Source organism: Ambystoma mexicanum, chromosome 7q (assembly GCF_040938575.1).
Source record: "Ambystoma mexicanum isolate Mex_15411 chromosome 7q, UKY_AmexF1_1, whole genome shotgun sequence".
NCBI classification, from domain to species: Eukaryota; Metazoa; Chordata; class Amphibia; order Caudata; family Ambystomatidae; genus Ambystoma; species Ambystoma mexicanum.
In genome coordinates, this window is record NC_090941.1 from 626,199,628 (window position 1) to 626,222,106 (window position 22,479).

General features: G+C 48.9%; 1 protein-coding gene across 11 annotated transcripts in view; it reads right to left on the bottom strand.

The window, feature by feature from the left end:
• The window catches only part of PDS5B (PDS5 cohesin associated factor B), a 2,333,811-nt gene that overhangs the window by 1,888,151 nt on the left and 423,181 nt on the right, over window positions 1-22,479 (bottom strand). For all 11 annotated transcript variants that reach the window (XM_069639007.1, XM_069639003.1, XM_069639002.1 and 8 more), the window contains 2 exons: window positions 19,346-19,461; window positions 2,767-2,861 (listed from right to left, as the gene is read on the bottom strand). In XM_069639007.1, the coding sequence (XP_069495108.1) occupies window positions 2,767-2,861; window positions 19,346-19,461 (211 nt within the window). The remainder of the gene's footprint in view (window positions 1-2,766; window positions 2,862-19,345; window positions 19,462-22,479) is intronic.

The window sequence follows — 22,479 nt, forward strand, 5'->3', positions numbered from 1 at the left end:
CCTGCCAAAGACAAAACTTCCATTGAGGTCGGTCCCGCCTAGAATGGCAGGGGAAGACCTCAGAAACAGCTAGCACAAGAAATGGGGGGAAATAAGAAGGAGCCCACCATTTTGGTCAAATGATGGCCCTTCTGTGCATTACCGGGGCTGAATTAACAGCCTGCGAGTAATAAAGACTAAAAGGCAAAGGTAAAACCACTGCCACCCGCCATTCATGTAAACTCGCAATTGTAACAACATTTTACCAGGTGAACTCCGTTTCTTTTTGGTTGTGGAGTCTGGCAAACTCCATAGGCATCATATTTTACATGGTGTCACGCAGCACCTTCAGTGCAGTGACACAGGGAAGTCTTTCAGATTTACCCAAGGATTAAATACCTTCTATTGGATGAACTACTGTTTCCAAGAGCAGTAAAGTGAAATTGACTTTACTTACATTTGTAACTTTCTAGACCCAGCACACACCATCTATAATTGGGTGCTGGAGGGGCTACTTAGTATCCCCTTTGTCTAGTTTCTCAGATGACATTTTTATGTTACCCTTTCCTCGATGAATGGCTGGTGGCAGTGGTTTACTTTTAACTACCGTGGTGTGCATTTACAGCTTCAGTAAAGCACCCATGGGTGCAATTTTTGTCAAAATGGCCCGTCTTCTTCTTTCACCATTTCTTTTTGGAAAGGTCCTTCTTAAGATTTACTCTGCGCGCCAAACCAGGTTTGTTCCCTTTCTTCGTTTTATCTTTGGCAGGATTCAAGAGTGAAGTCCGCCTCTGACTCCAGGGTGTCTGGTGGGGGCCGGAAGTGAGGGAGGTGCCCAAAACTCCCTGTGCTTAGTGTCCTAGGAGACAGGAATGCACTCTTAAGTGATTGGCCGGCTGGCTGTCTGGCAAGGACTGCCACTCTGCTGGGTGACTGACAGATAGGCTGGAATGAATGGGAGAAACCTGCATAAAAGGCAAGGCTTTTTGGCTTGGAAGGCAGAGTCGACCACTGGACGAAGGAATCCGAAGAAGAACATGAAGAGGACCCCTGCTGCAACTCCTGGACCGTTGGTTTGCCCGGTGAAGGCCTGCTGCTGTGCTGAAACTCCAAATTTGTATCGACTGAGAAGCCCCTGCAAGGACAACTTCTCCCCTTGAGTTGATGGGACCAATCAACTTCAAAGTAAGCCGCCTGGACATCCTCTCAGAGCTGGTTGAAATTCCACTGCAGTTTTGCTGCTGGAACCGAATAGCCCGAGAGAGTAACACCAGATTGTGTGCGTTGCTTTTAAGCTGGCCAAGAGGAACCAAGGTGTTGCTATTTGCGGTAGAAAGTGTATTTGAGTGTTACTGTTATATTGCTCCCTTCTGAAGAAGGCTTATTCTAACTGATAAATTATTGATTATTTATTCAAGAAACCTTGTGTGTAAGAGTTTATTTGAATACTAGTCACTGTGAATCTCTGTGCAACTCCCCTACAGCTCACATTGGCCCCTCTTGAAATATGCCTGGCTGCTCAACAAGCTACCAACCTGTGCAGTACAGACTTATACCAAAGGTTGGATTCTTATTGCCAGGAGGTCAGGGTTGTTTTAGTGCACCCAAAGTGTACTGCATACAATCTTTAGATTCCCCCCAGCACTCCACATAAGGTAGGGGTGCTGGCTAACTTATACAAAATGTAAAGGGGATGAAAATCCCTCTTTACTACATGGGAACTGTAGTTCACCCAAGTATATTAAAGAGAAATTAACAGGGGAGCCCAAAGGTAAAATAATTACAAAGTCAAAGCAAAAATTTCTGGGGTTGACACAGGTCAGGAAGAATTATCATAAATATGAAAATCTTCCCGAACAATGCTGTTCTGCTTCGTAAGACTGAGCCCTCTCCAACCTGACTTTCACATAGAGTTAGGGACCGCACTTTAAAATAGTTAGCTTGCTCTGAAACTGCCTCTAGAACCTTAAACTCTGCTACTGTTTGACTAACCAACTGTTTTCCTTCCCAAAAGACTATCTTATGTGGTTTTGCTAACTAAATACAATTGCCGTATATCTTTGTCTGTACGCGAGTGTGTAGTATTACAGATAATACGGTAGAACTGTCATTAGTGTCAACACTAACAATTAACTAAGAAGTGGCCTTTGAAAAATATCTATAAGCAATCTTACGTATGTCGGTTGAGTGATCCAAGTATTTTTAAACATTCCTTGTGTAAATATAATAAAAATATATTTTAATATACATTTATTGGTGTTTCTTTGGACTATTGTACTAACTGGGTACAGTGTTACTTACCTACAGCTCACATCTTCCTCTTATAAGCCTGACTGCTCTGCCACTCTACCAAGGTTCCATGAGTAGTACAGACTGATACTAAGAGTTGGCGATTGTATGAAGTCTTACCTCAAGTGGACTGACGGAAAACTTTAGAACACTAAAGGCCAGAAATGTATCAAGCATGCTTAGAACTGGATCCAGAGATTTGATTCAGTTAAAGTACTTAAATTCACAATACTGGGTGTCCCTTCATTGGGGGAAACGCTAGGATTTTACACTCAAATGATTAAAAATAACATTTTAATATAGAAAATAATTAAACTGAAACCTTAACATGCCATCTTAATATTTAAACAAATTGCCCACAGTATACCTTTCCTGGCATGTACTCAAAAATCCCACTGCAACGAGAAACCACTTATTCAGAAAAGAAACATTTCGGATTACATTAGCTTAATATACAGGCATGCTGCACCAAGATCAATGTGTGGTTTATAACTGTACCTGTTAAATCTTTGGCTAGGTCTGGGTGATTTACAAGGCAGTGGCTAGCAAATTTCACACATTCCAGCCGAATAGGCACGTGAATATCATTAAACCTGTCAAGAAAAAAATACTTAACACAACTTGCTCACATAAATCAAAAGTAACCACTACATAAACAAAACACTTACTAGAAATCTACAGTTTCATACCAGTATCCACTATTCTGCTAAAGGATATGAAATACTATTTATCAATGAATAAACTGTTGATACTTTGGTTTTAAAACCAAATTACTGGATAAAAGATGAATTAGTTACCCCAACAATGCATGATTTTAAAAAGAAATTCCACTTTGCACACTGTGGATATGATGCTCCAAGTACATTTACTCCCTCATGTTACCAACAAGCGTTCCCATCACCACAGTGTGATGTAAAGGGTGAAAATCTGAGGCCAAGGAAAAGGTGCATGTCACTACAGTGTGGTGCAATACTGTGCCAGGTTCATCCACCGCTTGCTATACCCTCTGTTGCACTACCACCATTATTGACCAGGTTAATTTGTGATCAGTGATTTAGTACAGGGGTCTGAAACATGCGGATCTGCAGTTCACGGGCAGACTTCCAGGATTCGTCGCCAAAGACTGTTGATTTAGGGCTTATAGGAGTTGCAGGCCAAAACATCTGGAGAGCCAAAGGTTGCAGACCCCTGATGTAGGACAACAAACATGTGAGATACCAGCAGCCTATTAACTGGAACTAAAAAGACAGAGCCCTTAACCTTTGGAGATTTTCTTTCTGATGGTCCAGAGCCACTAAGTGGCATCATGCAGCTCTGTGTTGACCTAATGACAGTGTCACCGACCATCCTTGTGCCAGAAGGGTGTGTGGGGGTGTGGGGGGGGGGGGTGAGGAGGGCCGGTGCGGTGGGGGATTTTATTATTAATATATATATATAAATACATTACTCGCCATCATCGTATTTCTGATGCTTGTATCTGCTTAGATTCACATGCTGTGCATAGGCCGACATCTAGTGGAACCTGCAGCGTATTCGTTATTCTTTTTGAAATTCAAAAAAAGGGGACGTCAACAGGGTGTGCCAGTAATAATATGCCTAGTGTGACGTCCACTGTACCAATGGTCCTTCACGCGTCGAGGTCCCTCAGATTGTTATTTTTCTGACTTGAGGTAGCATGAAGTGTAGCGTGAGTACAGTTGTATCCAAGCAGATACTTATCAGACAAGTTCATAAGCATCCATGCGCCTTCTCTCAGAGGGGAGGAAGGGTGGGTCCATGCGAATTTAAGCAGATACAAGCATCAGAAATACGATTACAGTGAGTAATCTATCCCTTCTGAGGCATGTGGAATCTGCTTAGATCACACGCTGTGCATAGATTAATGAGCAGTGTTAGGAGAAGGTGGTGGGATGTGAGACGGTCCATGGGCAAACAGATGTTTTAGAACCGCCTGTCCCACCTGTCTGTCTTGGAATGAGTGTCAATGCAGCAGTGCTAAGTGAAAGTGTGTACTGAGCTCAATGAAGCTGCTTTGCAAACGCTGTCTAGGGGGACATTTGCAATAAATGCCAGAGTAGGTCCTGTGCTCCTTGTGGAGTGAGCTCTTGGCGTGAAAGGCAGTGTCTTGTCTGACAGAGAATAGCACACTTGTATGCATCGACTATCCATCTGGAGATGGCATTCTTGGAAATGTGGTCTCCTTCTCTGCCTGGGGCTACGGAGACAAACAGTTGGTCTGTTTTCTTTAGCGGTCTGGTCTTGTTTACATAGTAAAGAACCACCCTCCTTGCATCTAGTGTGTGGAGTTTTACCTCAGCTGAGCTTTTTGGGTTCTGGAAGAAAGCCAGAATCTCAATGGACTGGTTCACATAAAATTTTGAGATTAATTTAGGAGAGAACCTAGGAGGAGTACGTAAAACCAATTTGTCCTTGTGTATGACAAAGAAAGGATCCTGCACTGACACTGCCTGCAATTCACCAACTTTTCTTATGGCAGTAATAGCTACTAAGAAGGTAGTTTTATAAGTCAGGTGTTTAAGACGTAACTTGTGCATCGGCTTGAAAGGGTCCCATGAGCATACTACTTTGAGATCCCATCCTGGCGGCGGGTTTGAAAATGGAGGGTGGAGTCTCTTTACTCCCTCCATGAATGCCTTGATGACCGGCACCTTCCACCACGATACTTTACTGTGGGAGGTGGTGTAAGCCGACAAATATGCCAGGTGGACCTTTATAGACTTCAATACTAATCCTGAGTCTAGCAAGTGGTACATATAATTTGGGATGGGGTACATTCTATGGGGTTAATTTGTTTAGACTGGCACCAAATTACAAATCTCCTCCACTTCCCAAAATAGTGTCTAGTGTTTGGCTTTCATGCCTCCTTAAGGATATCCATACACCTCTGTAGCAGGTTAAGATGTCCAAACTCTATGACTTCATGAGCCATGCTGCCAAGTTCAGTGAGTGAGGTTGCAGGTGCACTGTTAATCCCCAGTGTTGAGTACGTTGGTCTGGCACGGGAGCTTGATGGAATCGTACATCACCAGTTTGCGCAGATGTGGATGCCATAGCTGTCTTGCCCACATGGTAGCAACTAGGATGAGCGTCACTTGTTCCTTGTGGATCTTGTTCACCACTTTGTTCATGAGAGAAGTCGGGGGGTGTGGGGCGGAAGCGTAAGCAAATCTTCCTGACCAGTTCATCCATAGGACGTTCCCCTTGGAGCCGGTTGGGGGAACCTGGATGAAAAGTCTGGGCATTGTTTGTTTTTGCTTGTAGCGAACAAGTCTAGCATGGGGAAATCCCATTGAGAGAAGAGGTTGTTCACGACCCCTGTGTCTAGTTGCCACTTTTGTTGCTCTGGTAGGGGATTTCTGCTCAGTGAGACGGCTAGAGAGTTGAGTTCCCCTGGAACGAGCTCGTAGGATAGGAATATCTTCTGTTTGAGTGCCCATTTCCAAATTTGTTGTGCTAATTTGGACAGATTTGGTACGCGTGTGCCCCCTTGTTTGTTGATGTAAAACATTGCCGTAGTGCTGTCATTGAGGACTTGCACAGACTGGTTTGCTAGGTATATCTCGAATGGCTGAAGGGCCTTGAACACCACCTGTAGCTGAAGCAGATTGATGTGGTTCTGTGCCTTGGCATGAGTCCACAGATCCTGTGCTGTGTGATGAAGGTGATCAGCTCCCCACCCAGCAAGAGACACGTCTGTTGTAACTATCGCCTGCACTTCTGGATCGTGGAAGGGTTTCTCCTTCAACAGGTTTTCTCTTGACCACCAGCAAAGGCTTTGTAGTAGTGTTGGAGAAACGACCACTAGGTCGTCCCACTGACCGCTTGCCTGAGACCATTGTTTTGCCAATCATTCCTGCATGGGTCGCAGGCGTTCGTATGGGACTAGATAAATGCAAGAAGCCATCATGCCTAGCAAACGCATAGATTTGTGTACGCTTATCTGGTGGCCGGCTTGAGGTAATTGCAGTAACATATTTTGGACTCTTTCCTCTGATGGGAAGAAGTATCCCTCTTTTGAGTCTATTACAGCTCCTAGGAACTGTTTGGTTATGCTTGGCACTAAGCTCGATTTGTTCTCGTTTATTGAGAAGATTAATTGAAAGAGAAGGTTGATAGTTCTTTGAATGTGTTGCCAGCAAATATGGGGAGTCTCCCCTGTAATCAGCCAGTTGTCCAGGTAAGGATACACTGGGATTGCTTCCCTGCGCAGGTGCTCTGCCACCACCGCCAGTACCTTTATGAATACCCTTGGTGCGGATGCAATTCCGAAGGGAAGCACTTTGAAATGCTAGTGGTGGTTTGCAATCTTGAAACGTAAGAATCTTCTGTGCGCTGGGAACATTGAAATATGTCAACTCGTCGAAAAAAAACTGGTCGACTGCAATTTGGTCGACGCAATTTGGTCGAAAACCATTTCGTCGAAATTTTTTTATTTATTTATATATTTATTTTTTGGGTTTTCGTTTAGTTAAAAAAGGGGTTTTTAGAGAAAAAAAGGGGGTTGGGGGGGGACCCCCCCAAAAAAAAAAAAAAAAAAGGTTAAAATAGAAAAAAAAAAATTTCGACGAAATGGTTTTCGACCAATTTGCTTCGACCATTTGTCTGGTCGACCAATTTTTTTCGACGAATTGACTGGCAACCGAAATAAGCATCTTTCATATGCAATGTTGCCATGTAGTCTCCCCGCTTTAGCAGGGGGATTACTTCTTGTAGCGTATGAGAACATTTGTGGCTTGACATAGGTGTTTGCAGGGCATAGGTCTAATACTAGGCGCAGATTTTTTTTTAGCACAAGGAAATAAGTTGAATAAATACCCTTGTTTACCAGGTTTGCCAGAACAACTTCTATGGCGTCCTTTTGGAGCAGCGCTGCGAGTTCCTCGAGAAAGATGCGTTGTTCTTCCTTAGAGTGAGTCTTCTGGCGCGTGGGATGGTTCTGGGGTCACTGGATCAGTTCCACACAATAAGCACCGACCACGGTGGAAAGCACCCATTTGTCTGAGGTGATCCCCCCCCTTTCCATGCTTGGGTGAAGTTTGAAATGCGCCCTCCTACTGGAGACGCGTAGGAGGGCACCTGAAGCGGGTAGTCACTGTTTTGAAGGTGCAGCTCCACCTCTAGAAGAGAAGGACCTCCCCCGGCTGCAAGATCTGCGCTGTCCCCTTTGGTAACCCTGAGAGGATTGGCCTTAGTTAGTACCCCATGACAAACTTTGATTTTGATTGTAGTTTGAATCCCTCTGTGAATTTTGCCTTGAAAGCAACGAAAATCACTATCGTTAACTGTTTGCCTTGTGGGTTTATTGATAAGTTTATTTATTTATTTATTTTAAGTTGGCCCAAAGACCTTAAGGTGTCGTATTCCTCATTAGCTGATTTTAGGACGTCTTCAACAGCCTTTCCGAAAAGGACTTTGGGTTCAATAGGCATATTAAGCAACGTGGCTTGAGCCTCGCGCTCAAAGCCGGACTGGCGTAGCCACGCATCTCTTAATAATAGTCCCTTCTGCATTAATTCTGCCTGCATTGTCAGCAGCATCTAGATTGCTCTTCTGAATGCAGCTCGAAACTGCTCTGCCTTATGCCGCTACAAGGGCCAATTGAGTCTTAATTGGTTCAGGCGCTGAAGACAATAATGCAGACACCTCATCCCATTTATGGCAGTCATACCTCGCCAGACGTGTAGTATTGTTAGCAATACGAGCCTGGAAGGCAGCCAAAGAGGCTACTTTCGGTCCCATTGTGTAAAGCTTCTTACTTTCCTTGTCTGGTGGTGCCTCTGAAGAGGCTAAGGGTATTCCTGCTCTCGTTCTCGTATAACTACCAGAGAGTCTGGCTTGAGCTGACCCCTGATCTAGAGAGTATCTGTGGGAGCTGGTCAGAAGAGCTGCTCTATGCGCGGATTAACTGCCGCCGTTTGGTTCGATGTTTCCATGGATGGATTTAGCCTTCACTGGATAGACTGCAGGATAGGAATGAACTGAGTGACCGCCCTTTTATCCCCTAAAATGTCCTCAACAAAGTCTGTCTTGTTGAGTTTCCTGCGTTTTAATCTGAAAATGTTCAGCTGCCTTGAGTGTTATGCAAGATTTTATGCAGTACCCTTTGGGTGCACCTCAACAACCCTGACCTCCTGGCGATAGGAACCCGACCTTTGGTATGAGTCTGTACTAAACACGTTGGTAGCGTGTTGAGCAGCTAGGCTTAACTCAAGAGGGGTGAATGTGAGCTGTAGGGGAGTTACACAGAGATTCACAGTGACAAGTATTCAAATAAACTCTTACACACAAGTGTTCTTAAGAAGGGGCAATATAATAGTAACACACAAATACACTCCAAAATACGGTATCAGGTAATAAAATTGTGGCAAAAATGTCGCTGGTAAAATAAATAGCTGCAAAATGCTGTGGTTTGACGCGGTAAAGGTGTACTGCATTATACCATTTAAGGGCAGCGGGGGTGTCCCCCGCTTCCCTTAATGTTAAAGGATATTTGTACCGCGTACTATCACCACCGGAGTGGTCCCCTGGCGCTCTGGTGGCTCTGAAAAAAGGAAGGGAGGGGGGTTAGTGGGAGAAGGTTGGAAAAATCCAAGAGAGCAGTGCTGTTGGAGGCCTCAGTCCGTTGGCTGGGCCTGGGTTGTTTTGCGGCCGGTAGTCATGCACTGTTGTGCAAGTCTATGTGTGTTTTTTTATTTTGTTGTTGCAATGTAGTGAAATTAGTGCGGTTTGTTGTGCTTTAGGTTTGTGCTTGTGTTTGGTTTGGTGTTGTGACGCTCACCTTAGCTCTGCAGGAGTATCAGGAACCTCAGCTTGCTGCTCTCCGTTTGCTTACTAGAATGACTGCATCTGAAGGAAGACAAAAGACGAGAGGAGGTGTGTGAAATAGGCCTAATGGAAGGTGTAACCCCCACCCCTTGTCCCTTAGCCCCCATGACCACCACCCTCTATGTATGCGTGTGCTCACCTTTTATGTTTAGAAGATTAGCTCTCCATCCTGCTTTCCTTCTTAGCAGGGGCGCTATAGTTTGCTTCCACCAGTTACTTTACTGATGAGTCCTGCACAGACCCGCTGTGGCTGGAATAATGTTGCGCCGTGGAGTTAGTCTTTGTTGTACTATTTGACTTGCTTGCTGGCTTGTCAGATGAAGTCTCTGTTGGTCAGCTTCGTTTGTTGGGTGGTGTTCTTTTAACAATCTGTATGCATGTAAAGTTCCATTGTGCTAAAAGTGCATCTTGGGTGCGTTTGTTTTGCCTTTTGGTTTGCACATTTCCAAGAGATTCTTAGTGTTTAATGTCTGCTAGTCCTTTATTAACTTATTGTTCCATTTCCCTTGCAGGGTTCCAGTTAGCTGCACCTCGAGACGTGGCTGCGAGCGGCCGTAACAGCTGACGGCTTACGGAGGGTCGCAGAGTAGATGGCTGAGCTGCAGTTGCGTCGCGGAGCACAGTTGATGAGGATCCAGAGACGCGACGTGTTGTTGAAGAGCCGTGGCCGATAATGGAAATGCATGAAGCAGCCGGGCCAACGAGGGCAAGCGGGAAAACAGGTAGGTTTGACGGAGCCTCGGAAGTGCTGGAGAAGAAGCCGATCCTCAGGAATACGACGGGACACCTCGAAGGTTGATAGCTGGGAGCTGTGGAGCTAAAGTTACATGACCACGGTGAGCGTGCTGCTGCCTGTTGGCAGATTAACGCAAAGCGTGGAATCAAGCCTGGGTGTGGTTTATATAGCGGCCACACCCAGGAAACTAGACTGCAGCCAACAGAGTTTGGGTTGCTTTTCCTCCATGTTGGATGGCCTTCTTAGGTTCCATAACTTATCTTGTGCCACTTCCCCCATGCTTGGGTCCAGTTGGGCTCATTCCCCGTTTTCTTGTTTGTGCAATGAAGGGGCCTTAATAAATTATGACCCCAAATGGGGCGCTGTGGGGCAAACGTGCATGCATGGGCTATGGAATTGGTGGTGGCAAGTGTTGCAGGGCTGATGGTCATGACAGGTGTTTTGAGAGGAGTATGCAGAGGGTGGAATTGTCAGTGCAATTGGTTAGTTGACATCTTTATCCTGATTTGAGGTGCTGGGCTTATGTAATCTCCTCAGGAGGGGTTCAGGAGCACCCTTACGCCCCTGTCCTGATCTGGGTCCGTCCGGCAGGTCCCTTTCACATCTGGCACCCTCCCTGTCTTCCCTTCCCACTCGTACCCTGGTGGAAACTAAGGGGCGAGTGCAGGGATTAGGGTGAGGGTTGTTGACTCCATCTCCATGGGTGTCGCCTGTGTTAAATGGTATAATGGCTCAGTGGGTTGCGGGGTGTCCCGCGCATCCTTTACATGACTGTGGCGGCAAAACCAGGGCATTTTTGCCGTGATATTTTGTATAGACAGCCATTTGTGCCGTGATTTTAAAACATGGAACCCAAAATACACACTTTTAAGATTCCCTAAATCAGTAAGTACCCATTTGGGAACAGACAGACAGACAGACAGACACACACACACACCTCTCTCCCCCCTCAGGTGACTTAAATAACTAGGACACTGGACATTAATATATCACTGTTGCATTTAGGGCAATACTTCAAAGAAAACGATTATTAGAATAAAACAAGAGATCTCACAAATATTCTGATGAGGTGGCTCGGGCTTGGTCAGCCCTGCTTCGAGGGAGTCTGGAGCATCTTCCTGGAGCTTGGGTCCGGCTTACAAAGAGATCACTCGATTCGGATGTTCCTGACCCCTGGCACTCGGCTCCTGCAGCAGCAATGGCAGTACAGCCAGCAGAAAGGGGTTTCAGTCGAGTTCGTCTTGGGGTCAATTGGTCCTACCAACCCAAAAGGGAGAAGTTGCCCTTTCCGGGGTTCTCGAGTCGATGTCGAAATAGGAGCTTAAGCACTGCAGCAGGGCTTCACTGGGCAAACCAACGGTCCAGAAGGTGCAGGCTTCTCTTCCAGTTTCTATCTTCAGTTCCTAAGTCCAGTGGTCGACTGCCTTCCTTGCAAAAGACCTCGCCTTTTATGCAAGTCGTTCCCATTCATTCGCAGCCTGGTGGTCACTAACACAGCAGGGTGGCTGTCCTCCAAGGACAGCCAGCCGGACAATCACATTTGGGTGCATTCCTGTAACCAAGGAGACTAAGCACATGGAATTTCGGCCACCTCCCTCGTTTCCTGCCCTGCCAAACACGCTAGAGCCAGAGGCAGGCTTCACCAATGAACCCAGCCAAAGACAAAACAAACAAAAGGACCAAACCTGGTTTGGCGCGCAGAGTAAATCTCAAGAAGGACCTTTCCAACAAGAAATGGCGAAAAAAGAACACTGGGACCATTTTGACAAAATGGGCACCCATGGGTGCTATATTGCAGCTGTGAACGCACCCCGCAGTCAAAACACACAATGGTAGGAAAAAGTAAACCACTGCCACAAGCCATTAAGTGTAGAAAGGGTAACATAAAAATGTTACACGAGAAAGTAGACAAAGGGGATGGAACAAGTTACTTACCTGTAACAGTTGTTCTCCAGCATGGGTCTGGCATGTATTCACATGCTCATGAATATTCCCCGTCGTCAGGCTGGGAATCCTTGGTAAAGGAAAAATCAGTATCAGTTTCGTTTCTGATCTGTCTTTCTTAGTAGTAACCAATGACTGCCCTCTGGGTCATACTGCCCCCAGCCAATGACTGCCCTCTCCCTAAGCCCCTGCCCTGGCAGCCATCCTCAGATTTGGTAGCACGTAAAGTGGCAGTATGACCAAGTGAAGAGCCGCAGAGGGGAAGGAGGGAGGGTTCGCATGTGAATCCATGCCAGACCCATGCTGGAGAACAACAGTTACAGGTAAGTAACTTGTTCCTTCTCCAGCATGGGGTCTGGCATGGATTCACATGCTCATGAATATAAGAATACATAGCAGTACACACATGCACAACCACGGGAGGTGGCAAGGCTCAACATTAAGCATCTCTTACCTCCTCACCAGGCCCACCTTCAGGTGAACAGGTTGCGCAGCACTGCTTGGCCGACTCCGGACTCCTCCCTGGAATCCTGGTCGACGCAGTAGAATCTCGTGAAGGTGTGCGTCGACCTCCATGTAGCAGCCCTGCAGATGTCCAGCAGGGGCACACCAGACAAGAACGCCGTAGTAGCAGCGATCGCTCTGGTCGAATGGGCTCTCGGATGGCCGGGCAACGGTAGGTTTGCCAACCGGTGACCGTGCATGATGCAGCCAGAGTGCCATCTGGAAATGGAAGGCTTCAAGAGAGCCTTCCCATGGTTCACAGGTCCAAAGTTCACAAACAGCTGTGATGTCTTCCGAAAACTCTTCGTTTGGTCCACGTAGAACTTAAGCGCTCTAGCTACATCCAGCGAGTGCCAAGTCCTCTCGGCCAGCGACAAAGGCGACGGGAAGAAAACTGGTAACACCAAGGGCTCGTTGAGATGGAAGTCCGACTGCACCTTGGGCATGAAGGAGGGGTGCGTCCACAGCACCACCCTCGTATCATGAAAAGTCAAGTATGGGGGCTTGCAGGATAGGGCCTGAATCTCTCCCACGAGTCATGCGGAGGTGATGGCCACAAGGAACGCTGTCTTCCACGAGAGGAACTTCAACGGAGCCAAATGCAAAGGCTCGAATGAGAGTCCCATGAGCCTGGTCAGTACCACGTTGAGCTCCCACGCCTTGGCTGGAGCCTTCACTGGCGGGAACGATCGGAACAGTCCCTTCATAAATTCCTTCACCAGTCGATGAGACCATAAGGACGGCCGTCCTGTAGTTCTGGTGTATCGGGAGATAGCTGCCAGATGTATCTTGATGGAAGCGTGAGCTAGTCCAGCCTTGGCCAGCGAAAGTAGGTATGGTAGCACTTGAGGCGCCGTAATCCTTAGGGGGTTAATCTTCTGTGCACGGCACCAGACAGAGAACCTCTTCCACTTATGTCCATAGCACTAGAGAGTTGAGGACGCCCTGGCCTTTGCAAGAACCTCTCTGCAGTCTGCCAGGATATCGTACCCTCCAAACTCTAGTGCTGCAGGAGCCAGGCCTGCAAGTTCAGAGACTCCGGATCGTGATGAAGGATGGCACCTCCTTCTCTGGAGAGAAGATCCGCGTCCGTCGGCAGCTTGACTGGCGGGGACGTTGACAAGTCCAGAAGGTCCGGGAACCTGATCTGTCTCGGCCATGCCGGTGCGACGAGGATCATCCTGCACCGGGACCTCTTGAGTTGGTTGATGAGACGGAGCAGCAACGGCGGGAACGCATACAGGAAAAGGCCGTCCCAGGTGAACGGGAAAGCATCGCCCATGCTCCTCGGCTGGGGAAACCTGCTGGTGAACCTCTGGCACTTGGAATTCGTCGCCGTCGTGAACAGGTCGAACTGGGGTTTGCTCCATCGTCGGAAGAGTCGATCCACCTGATCCTGGCGTAAATCCCACTCGTGGCACGAGCGTAGCACCCTGCTGAGCGAGTCGGCGATGGTGTTTTTTATTCCTGCCAGGTGGAAGGGAGCCAGGAACATCCCCTGGGCGACGGCCCAGTGCCACAGATCCTGGGCCTCCTTGGATAGGGCTGGAGATCTGGTGCCTCCCCGTTTCCGGATGTAGAACATCGTGGTGGTGATGTTGGTGAAAATCCTCACCACCTTGCCCTTAGATGGGAGAAACGATCTGAGCGCCCAGAACACAGCCCGCAGCTCCAGGATGTTGATGTGAAGAGACTTCTCCGGGAGCCAAAGGCCTCTTGCGTGGAGATCTCCGGTGTGAGCACCCCATCCCTCCAGGGAGGCATCCGTCGTCACCGTCTCCTGATACGCTGGGGTCTGAAAGTCTGTGCCTGTCGTGAGGTGCGCACGGGTGCCCCACCACTGAATCGCCCGACGGAAGACCTCGTTGAGCGGAATCCTGTCTTCGAAGCTGCCCGCCGCTTGCAACCAGAGGGCGTCGAGAAACTCTTGTAGCGGATGCATCCGTAGTCTGCAAACGCGCATGAGGACATCATCCCGAGGAGGGACTTGATGGACCTCACCCTGGCCACGTCCGTGGCTAGCAGGCGCTGCACCTTGCCCAAAATGGCCTTCGCCCTCTCCTCTGACGGAGACGCCAATCGCTCCACTGTGTCGAGCTTCGCTCCCCAAAACAGTGCCACCTGCGACGGAACAAGGTGGTATTTGGGGTAGTTGATGGTGAATCCCAGCTCCGTGAGTAGGCGGACGGTCCTCGCTGTGTGCTCAACGGCGAGTTCTCTTGTCCTTGGACGACTGGCTCATCTGTCCAGGTAGGGGTAGATGTGGATCCCCTGCAGGCGCAGCCGCGCCGCCACTGGTGCTAGGCACTTGGTAAACACCCTGGGTGCCGACCTCAATTTGAATGGCAGAGCTCTGAACTGGTAGTGACGTCCCTGAACTACAAATCTGAGAAACTTTCAGTGTCCTTTTAGAATGGAGATGTGGAAGTAAGCATCCTCCAGGTCCAACGATGATAGGAAGTCGCCCTCCTCCAGCTGTCTCAGCACGTGCTGGAAGATTACCATCCTGAACTTCTGTGCCTTGATGTACTTGTTTAGCCGACCTAGGTCTAGAATAGGGCTCCAACCGCCTGTCTTCTTTCTGACGAGGAAGTATCTTGAGTATACTCTGGAGCCCCAGAGCCTCTTGGGGACGAGCTCGATGGCACCTTTCTTGACCATCGCCCTTACCTCCAAAAGCAGTTGAGGGACCCGATTCTCCTTCTTGGGCACGGGAGGAATGCAAGGACACTTCTTTAGGAATTCTAGCGAGTGCCCGTGGGCCAGGGTATCCAGCACCCAACGGTCGGTGGCGATGGACTCCCACATGCTGACGAACTTCGTCAGCCGGCCTCCCACCGGGGTGCTTCGGTGGAGGCCCAATGCTACGGCCGGTTCAGTCTTGCTTGGAAGTGGCCTTGCCACCTTGGCCTCCTTGACGACGGCGGCGAGATCCTCCTTGTTTGCCGCGACCTCTGTAGGCCTTCTGGGACGAGGAGCGGGCCGCCTGGCGGTACGTAGAGGAGCCACTGCTGGATCCCTTGGAGGCCCCTTGTCTGCCGCCGGTGCTCCGAAAGGGCCGTCGTCATTGTAGGACTCCCAGGGCTCGGGCCGTCAGTGTCGGTCTTGATGGCCTGGAGCGACTCATCTACAGCCTTCCCAAACAGGTTGTTGCCGTCGAACGGCATGTCCAACAACCTGGTCTGAACGTCCTGATGGAAGTCCGTCGCCTTGAGCCATCCTCGTCGTCGAAGGCAAACACTGTTGCCTAACTGGCGAAATTCGGTGTCGGCAATGTCCGTTGCCACCGTTATGGCGTGGTCCAACGCCACCTCAGCTTCCTGCAGAATCTCTAGGGCCTCCGCGCCCTCTTGTCTGGTAGGAAGTCCAGCAGGGGAGCTATCTTGTACCAAGGCTCCCTGTTGTAACGGGCCACAATCGCTAAGGCGTTGGCCGCCTTAATTGTCGTCGCTGCTGACGAGATGACCCGCCGCCCCATGGCGTCCAATTTCTTTCCCTTGCCGTCGGTGGGGAAGTGGAGGTCGAAGCTGCCGCCCCGGAATCTGGCAGAACCTGAGCCCTGAGGCACAAGGGGGCGGCGTCGGGGACCCGGTACTACTTCTCATACCGGTCCCTCTTGGCGGGTGTCGTGGAAGGGTTCTAAAGGACGGCAAGTCCCTCGTCCCAGATATCGTCGATTAACGGTACCGCAAGGACCGTCTTTCTCTTGGCCTTCCGCCGTTGGTAGAGGAAGCCTTCCTTCTTCTGTTCCTCCGGGGATAGCTGGAAGAGCTCGGATTCCCTGGAGATCACGGCGTGGAAAGAGCCAATTTCGTCGGGCAGAGAAGCCCGAAGGGGTGGTGATGGAAGGCCCGTCCCGTCGTCACCACCGTCGTCATCCAGTCCCCGTCGCTGTGTCATCTCGAGGATCCGGCGAGGAGGATGAGGGCTCCACAGGCCTTGTGGGCACGAAGGGTGGGACGGGGGGGGTGGGGGGGGTAGACTCTCCTCCGCTTGTTCCGAGGGCTTCCCGACGGACCTGGTTCTGGATCGTCCGCCGGGGTTCATTGCAATCTTGTCCTTATCTTGGTGCATAAGGATTGGATTGCCATCAAGATGGCCGCCGAGCTGTCCTGAGGCTCGGGCACTGGCTCCGATGGGCGGGATGGCTGCTCCTCCACTGGGCCTTCGTCGTCGCCATCGTCGCTTTCTTCGATCACATCTTCAGGATATCTCCTGTGGGATCCTACCTTCCCGAACCTCTCGTTGAGGCTCTTCACGGCTTCCACCAGCTCCTCCTTCGAGGCTGAATCCGTGTCCGTAATGGCCACCACCCCCCCCCCCTCTTTTTCCACCGGGGTCTCGTCGATGGGCTGGAAAGAGGATTCCCTCAGCGGTGGCAGGGAAACTCTGGGCCCAGAGGTCGCCTCCACTGGTGTAGTCTCCAAAGGCTTCGTCAGGGTCGCCGCGACTCCCTCGATAGAGGCCTTCGATAGGGCCCTCACCACCGTAGGTGCGTCCGGGGCCTTCACCTTGGGGGGAGGGTCACCGCCTCGCTCCTCCTCGACTCCTTTCGAGATCGACCGGGGCCTCTCCAGAAGCTTACCCGAGTTCTCAGATTTCCTCTTCCCTGAACCAGAGCATTGGCTCGTGGTTGATGGTGCCGGGGAAGGCACGCCCTGCCTGGCAGCCGAAGAGCCCGAACTTTCGGCGCTCCCGGTGCCCGCGGGCTCGTGGTACTTAGCCTTCTGTTGGGCCCTGTCGCCGGGGTGCCCTCACAGGACTTAGAAGACCGCTCGGACTTTTTCTTCTTCTCACCTGCTTGGCCCTTCTCCAGCCAGCTGGCGAGGCGAGAACGACGATCCTGCCTGGTCCGTTCCGATAGGTTCTTGCAGAACGTACAGTCCTTCTCCACGTGCGTCTTGTCCTCATGAAGGCAGTAGAGATCTCGAATGCTCGTCCTCCTTGAAAACACGCTGTAAACCGCATCCAGGGCAGTTCCTGAACAGCTTGGATCCGGGCGCCGAGCTCCCCTTGTCCTGGGCCATGTCAAAGTAGGCCTCAGATCTTCTGGAATCCTCCAAGAAGCATAACTCAACGAAAACATCACCCTTGAGGGGCGTCGAAATTCCAAAACGGGTCCCCGTTGATCGGAAGTAGAAACGGTGGACCTTGAGGCTCGATTAAACTGAAAAATGAGAAAAACTCTTTGAAAAAAAATGAAAACGCAGTAAAAGCTCGAGAGCTAAAGCACAAGGACTCCCAACACTTGAACGCGCGGTAAAAATCTGAGGATGGCTGCCAGGGGAGGGGCTTGGGGAGAGGGCAGTCACTCTATGGAAGATATTGTGTGCTGGGTCTACAAAAAGTTAGTTAAGTAAATTCAATTTCACTTTACTGCTCTTGGAAACAGTTTATCCAAGAGAAGGTATTTAAACCTTTGGGAAATCTAAAGGACTTCCCTGTGCCAGTACACTGAAGGTGCTGTGCGTCACAATGTAAAAGATGCCTTCTATGGAGTTTGTCAGACTCTAAAACCAACACAAACACAGTGTTAAAAATAAAGAAAAATGAAAGTGTAGGAAAAAGGGCTCACTCTCTCCAGGATGATAATTCCTAAAGTCCAGCAAAAGTGCTTGGGGTCTCTAAGGTAGAATGGAATTAGCACATTTCTGAGAATTCTCCCTAACAGTTGGTTTGTAGTTTAAACTCGCAGATCCTTGCATGTCGAAACTTCAAAACCTTTCTCTTTCCTTCTGCTTTCTCTCCTCCTCTCCCCTGCTAAACCCATGGCTGAAACTGCACTGGTTACCTGGCAACCCTATGATCTTGGGCCCAGGTCCCCTGCACCGCAAGTTGCTGGCCTGCACTGACTTCCTGGCAACCCCGCACCTCTTGACTGTTGCTGTATCCCTACAGTCACTCTACCAGCACTTGACACCGGTTGTCTGCACTTACCTTACACTTACCACCAGCTGGCCGTACTTACTATGTTATTAATCTATTATACCATGTACTGCACTCTCTTCTTCCCCTCTCCCTTGCACTTTCCTCCTTCCCATGCACTTGCGCGATCTGAATGACACCTGGCCTAGTAGGATCACAGTTTGTCTTCCCTCTGTTCCCCCTCCCTTGCCTCGTCGCACCTTGAAACACTTGTGTATAGGCGCGTTATGAATGCCATATCATGTCTCCCCACCGTGAGCCAGCATCTCCATGCTGGTGCACTGGTCTCTTCATGAGTTAGTGTCGTGATCAGGCCTAGCAGGGCTTTCAATGAGGAGGTTTGGATGGGGAAATGTGGTTTGAGGCTTGCACAACGGCTAGTCTACCCAAGTCATGAGTAGGGTGCACCAACTGGTCTCACCTTGGATGTCCGATTGATGCACAGGTTTGCCGTTAGGAGCTTGTTGAAAGTTTGCAGGTTCCAGCAAAGCCATCTCATGTTCAATGTGTAGGCAAGTCTTCCTGCAATCACAGTCTACGAAGTAAATGGATCCTTCACTTCCGTAGGGTGCGTTTACTTTAAATATCAGGTAGCTTAAATCAATACTATTGTTAAACTGAACCTTTCGAAATAGTGGTGAAGTGGGAATTAGTGTTACATTTATAATATGTTGGACGTTTTCTGAATTGGGGAATTAGTCAATATGGACATCAATGTTGGTATTGGCAAGGTTTATGGACTACTTTTTAATAGTAATCATGCATCTTTTTAAACAAACACACACAACTGTCACATCTCGAGCAGCACCAGCAGGGCCATTTCGCAATGCAATAAATTCAGACTGGAGTTGCTCCAATACACTACAGTGACCCCATCTGGCTTCAAGTTATTTTAAAAGATGAAGACACTTGGAAAAACTGACCAATTAAAATGCACACTTTAGGGAAGTTGATTCACCCCAGGCAGGGCGATTCAAGTCACGATGGGTACTACACACGACAAAAGGAAATCGAGTAAGCTGTACTACCACTGTATTTTCTCCAATAACCAAGGTAAAGTCAGGAACAGGCCAATCAATGATAAAAAAGGAAGAAAAATCATAATTACTCAACGCATCATACCTCCCCAAGAAGCACTGCCAAAGAGGTTTATTTTGAGACGCCAACTCCGAATCCTTTGCGCCAAACATTTTTGCAAGCAGTTTAACAACCTGCAGACGCTCATCGTTGTCATTGCTCTAGAAAATGAACACAATACCATTCAAAAGCAGTTTTCACAAACTATAACTTCAGTTAAGTGAATCTTTGCGGCATATTTTGAAATACGTTGTGAACAACAAACACTTCCAAACATGCGACAGGTTACCATAAGTTTAAGTGGAGCAACAAAAATGGAAAACGGCCAATCCCCAAGCGTCAACAATAAAACATCCTGGTCCTCACAAGCAGCTCCATTGCTTTGATGCACCAGCAGTTTAGCAATAACTTCAAACAAAAAGGACTGCTCTGGAGCAACTGGAGATTCTTCAACGTCAGTGCAGCTCGATGGTTCATTGGTGGTTGTAGAATGTGCAGGCCACGGTAGTTCAGCCAGTAGACCTATTCCCCTGGGTACGAGCAGAACTGACAAAGTTACTCACTGTAGTAACTACCTTACTCCTAGTCCATAGTCCCCTTTCCACCATACCTGTGGGACATTCCGTCCATCGGGACCAGAGGACTTTAAAAGTAACCCAACATTTCTGTCCTTTTATTTTTACGCGGGGCCACCGCACATAACCACAGCCCCACCTTCCTGAGCTCCTGCCCACAAATCGCCCATCAGTCCTTTTCTATCGCCAAGTCAAGGACCATTTAGCAACAATAGAGAATAGTTATTAGAGGGGACAGCAGGCAGGCTTATGGAGGAAAGGGGACTATGTACTAGGAGTAAGGTAATCACTACGGTGAGTAACTGTCATACTCCTACGTCTCGTCCCCTTAGCTCCATACGTGTGGAAGATTCCCCAGCACTGACCAAAGGTAAAAAAGGTGGATGGAAATGTCCCTTATTGAAACAAATTCTTAAGAACTGCCTAGCCAAATTGGCCATCAGCCCAGGAACTCAGGTAAAGACAATGCCTGCAAAAAGACAGGAGAAGCCCATGTAGCACCCTTGGCTATGAACTCTCAAGGGACGTATTTTTGGAAGGCAACAGCAGCCGCTGTGCCACGGACCAAATGTGCATGAATGCCCTTTGGGGGCTAAAGGCCTTGAATGCTTTAGGCCTTGGAAATATATGAAGCTATCCAACGAGAGAGGGATGCTTTCGAGGTTGGTTTCCCTTTTGGGTCACCAAACGTAACAAAGAGTTGTGAAGAACATCTACGTTCACTTGTTCGGTCGAGGTAAAACTTCAGAGGTTGTCTGACGTCTAGGTTGTGTAAAACCCTCTCAGCATCGGAGACCGGGTTCGGAAAGAACACTGGTAAAGATATGGACTGGTTTAAGTGGAATTCAGACAACTTTGGGAAGGAAAGAAGGGCGTGTGTGAAGCACAACCTTATCCTTGTGGAAAGTTAGGAACGGATGTTCGACAGAGAACTTGAAGCTCACTTACTCGTCTCGCAGATGTTACCGCAATCAAGAAAGCCACCTTCCAAGAAAGTTACTTGAGCTTGGTACTGGGTAAAGGTTCAAAAAGGCTTATGACAAGGCGGTGAGGAGCACATTCAGATCCCATTTGGGATGAGGGGCCCGAACTGGCAGAAAAAGATGAAGACCTGCAAAATGCATCTTGATGACTAGGTTTGCCAGTGAAAAAGAACTATCTGTGGACAGAAAAGCCGCAATGACGGGTAAGTATGTCCTGCATAAAAAGACATGGATGCAGGAGGTGCAAGGTCTCATACAAAAGACAAGGCACAATCAAAAGCCTGTCGGGGATCAAGCTGTTTAGCTAGACACCAATGGCAAAATCGGAGCCATTCGCTACTGTACTGAGCCCTCATAGAAGGCTTACGTGCCGCTTGAATTATGCGCATGTTAACCTCAGAGGTTGAACTGCGCGAATGATCGGAACTCAGGTACCAGGTCGCCAAGCTGAAGGATTGTGGGTAGGGATGCCACAACTGGTGATTGCTCTGGTAAAGGAGGTCAGGAATCTGCAGCAACCTGATCAAGGAGCACACCGACAGGTACTGCAGTGCCGAAAACCAGAACCTGGCTGGCCACCATGGGGCTATGAAGAGGAGAGTGCAGTTCAAAGCATTCCTGAGTTTCCAGAGTGACCGATGAATCGGCTGCAAAGGTGGGCAGGCGTAAGCCTTCATGTCGTCCCAAAGGATCACGAGAGCGTCCCCCAAGGAAAGCACACAGACCGTCACTGGAAGCATAAAGAGAAATGTTCCCGTTCGTTGAAGTTGCAAAGAGGTCCACAGCTGGAGAACACCATTGCTGAAAGATCTTGGTGAGAACATTGGTGTTCATCTCCCACTCGTAACTCGCCGCAGATTGTCTGCAGTCACATTGATGTGACCCGGAATGTTCACTGCCTGAAGCCAGACATTGTGTTGGATAGCCAGATTCCAAATATGGATAGCTAGGTCCACCACAGAAGGAGACCTAGTGCCCCCCTGCTTGTTGATGTAGAACACTGATACGGAATTGTTCGTGCAAATTCGAACCACACGGTTGGCAACAGAGGGTTGAAAAGCCTTGAGCGCCAGAAAAACTGGCAGGAGCTCTGGCTAATTGATCTGGGACTGCCTGTCGTGGGGCATTCACAAACCGTACATCTCGAGGTGACGCAGTGTCGCTCCCCACCCTAGAAATGAGGCGTCTGTAGTAACCGTTACTTGTGGCCAGGGCTCCTGGAAGCAGGTACGCACTGAAACCACCATTGAAGATCTGTCATCATGGAGGATGAACCCGGAATCATCTTGAGCCTGGATCTGAAGACTGAGACCAGCAGCTCCGAAGAGCAAGCCCAGTGCGCCTCATCTTCAGTCATGCAAGAGTTGGAGCTAACACCCAAGAGGCCATAATGCTCAGAAGTCTCTGGAACCACCAGGCCGACATTTGCGAGGACTGCAGGAAGAGCTGAAAGGACTGCAATCCTGACCTCAGTCAGGAACACTCTGGTATTGCTGGTATCTTAACGGAAAATAGAAAGATCATGTTTTATGCAACCGTCAGACGATTTCCGCCAGTTCACCGACAGCCCGAGATGGAACAGAAGCTCGAGAAGTGACTGAAGACTGGCCTTTGCGGCCTG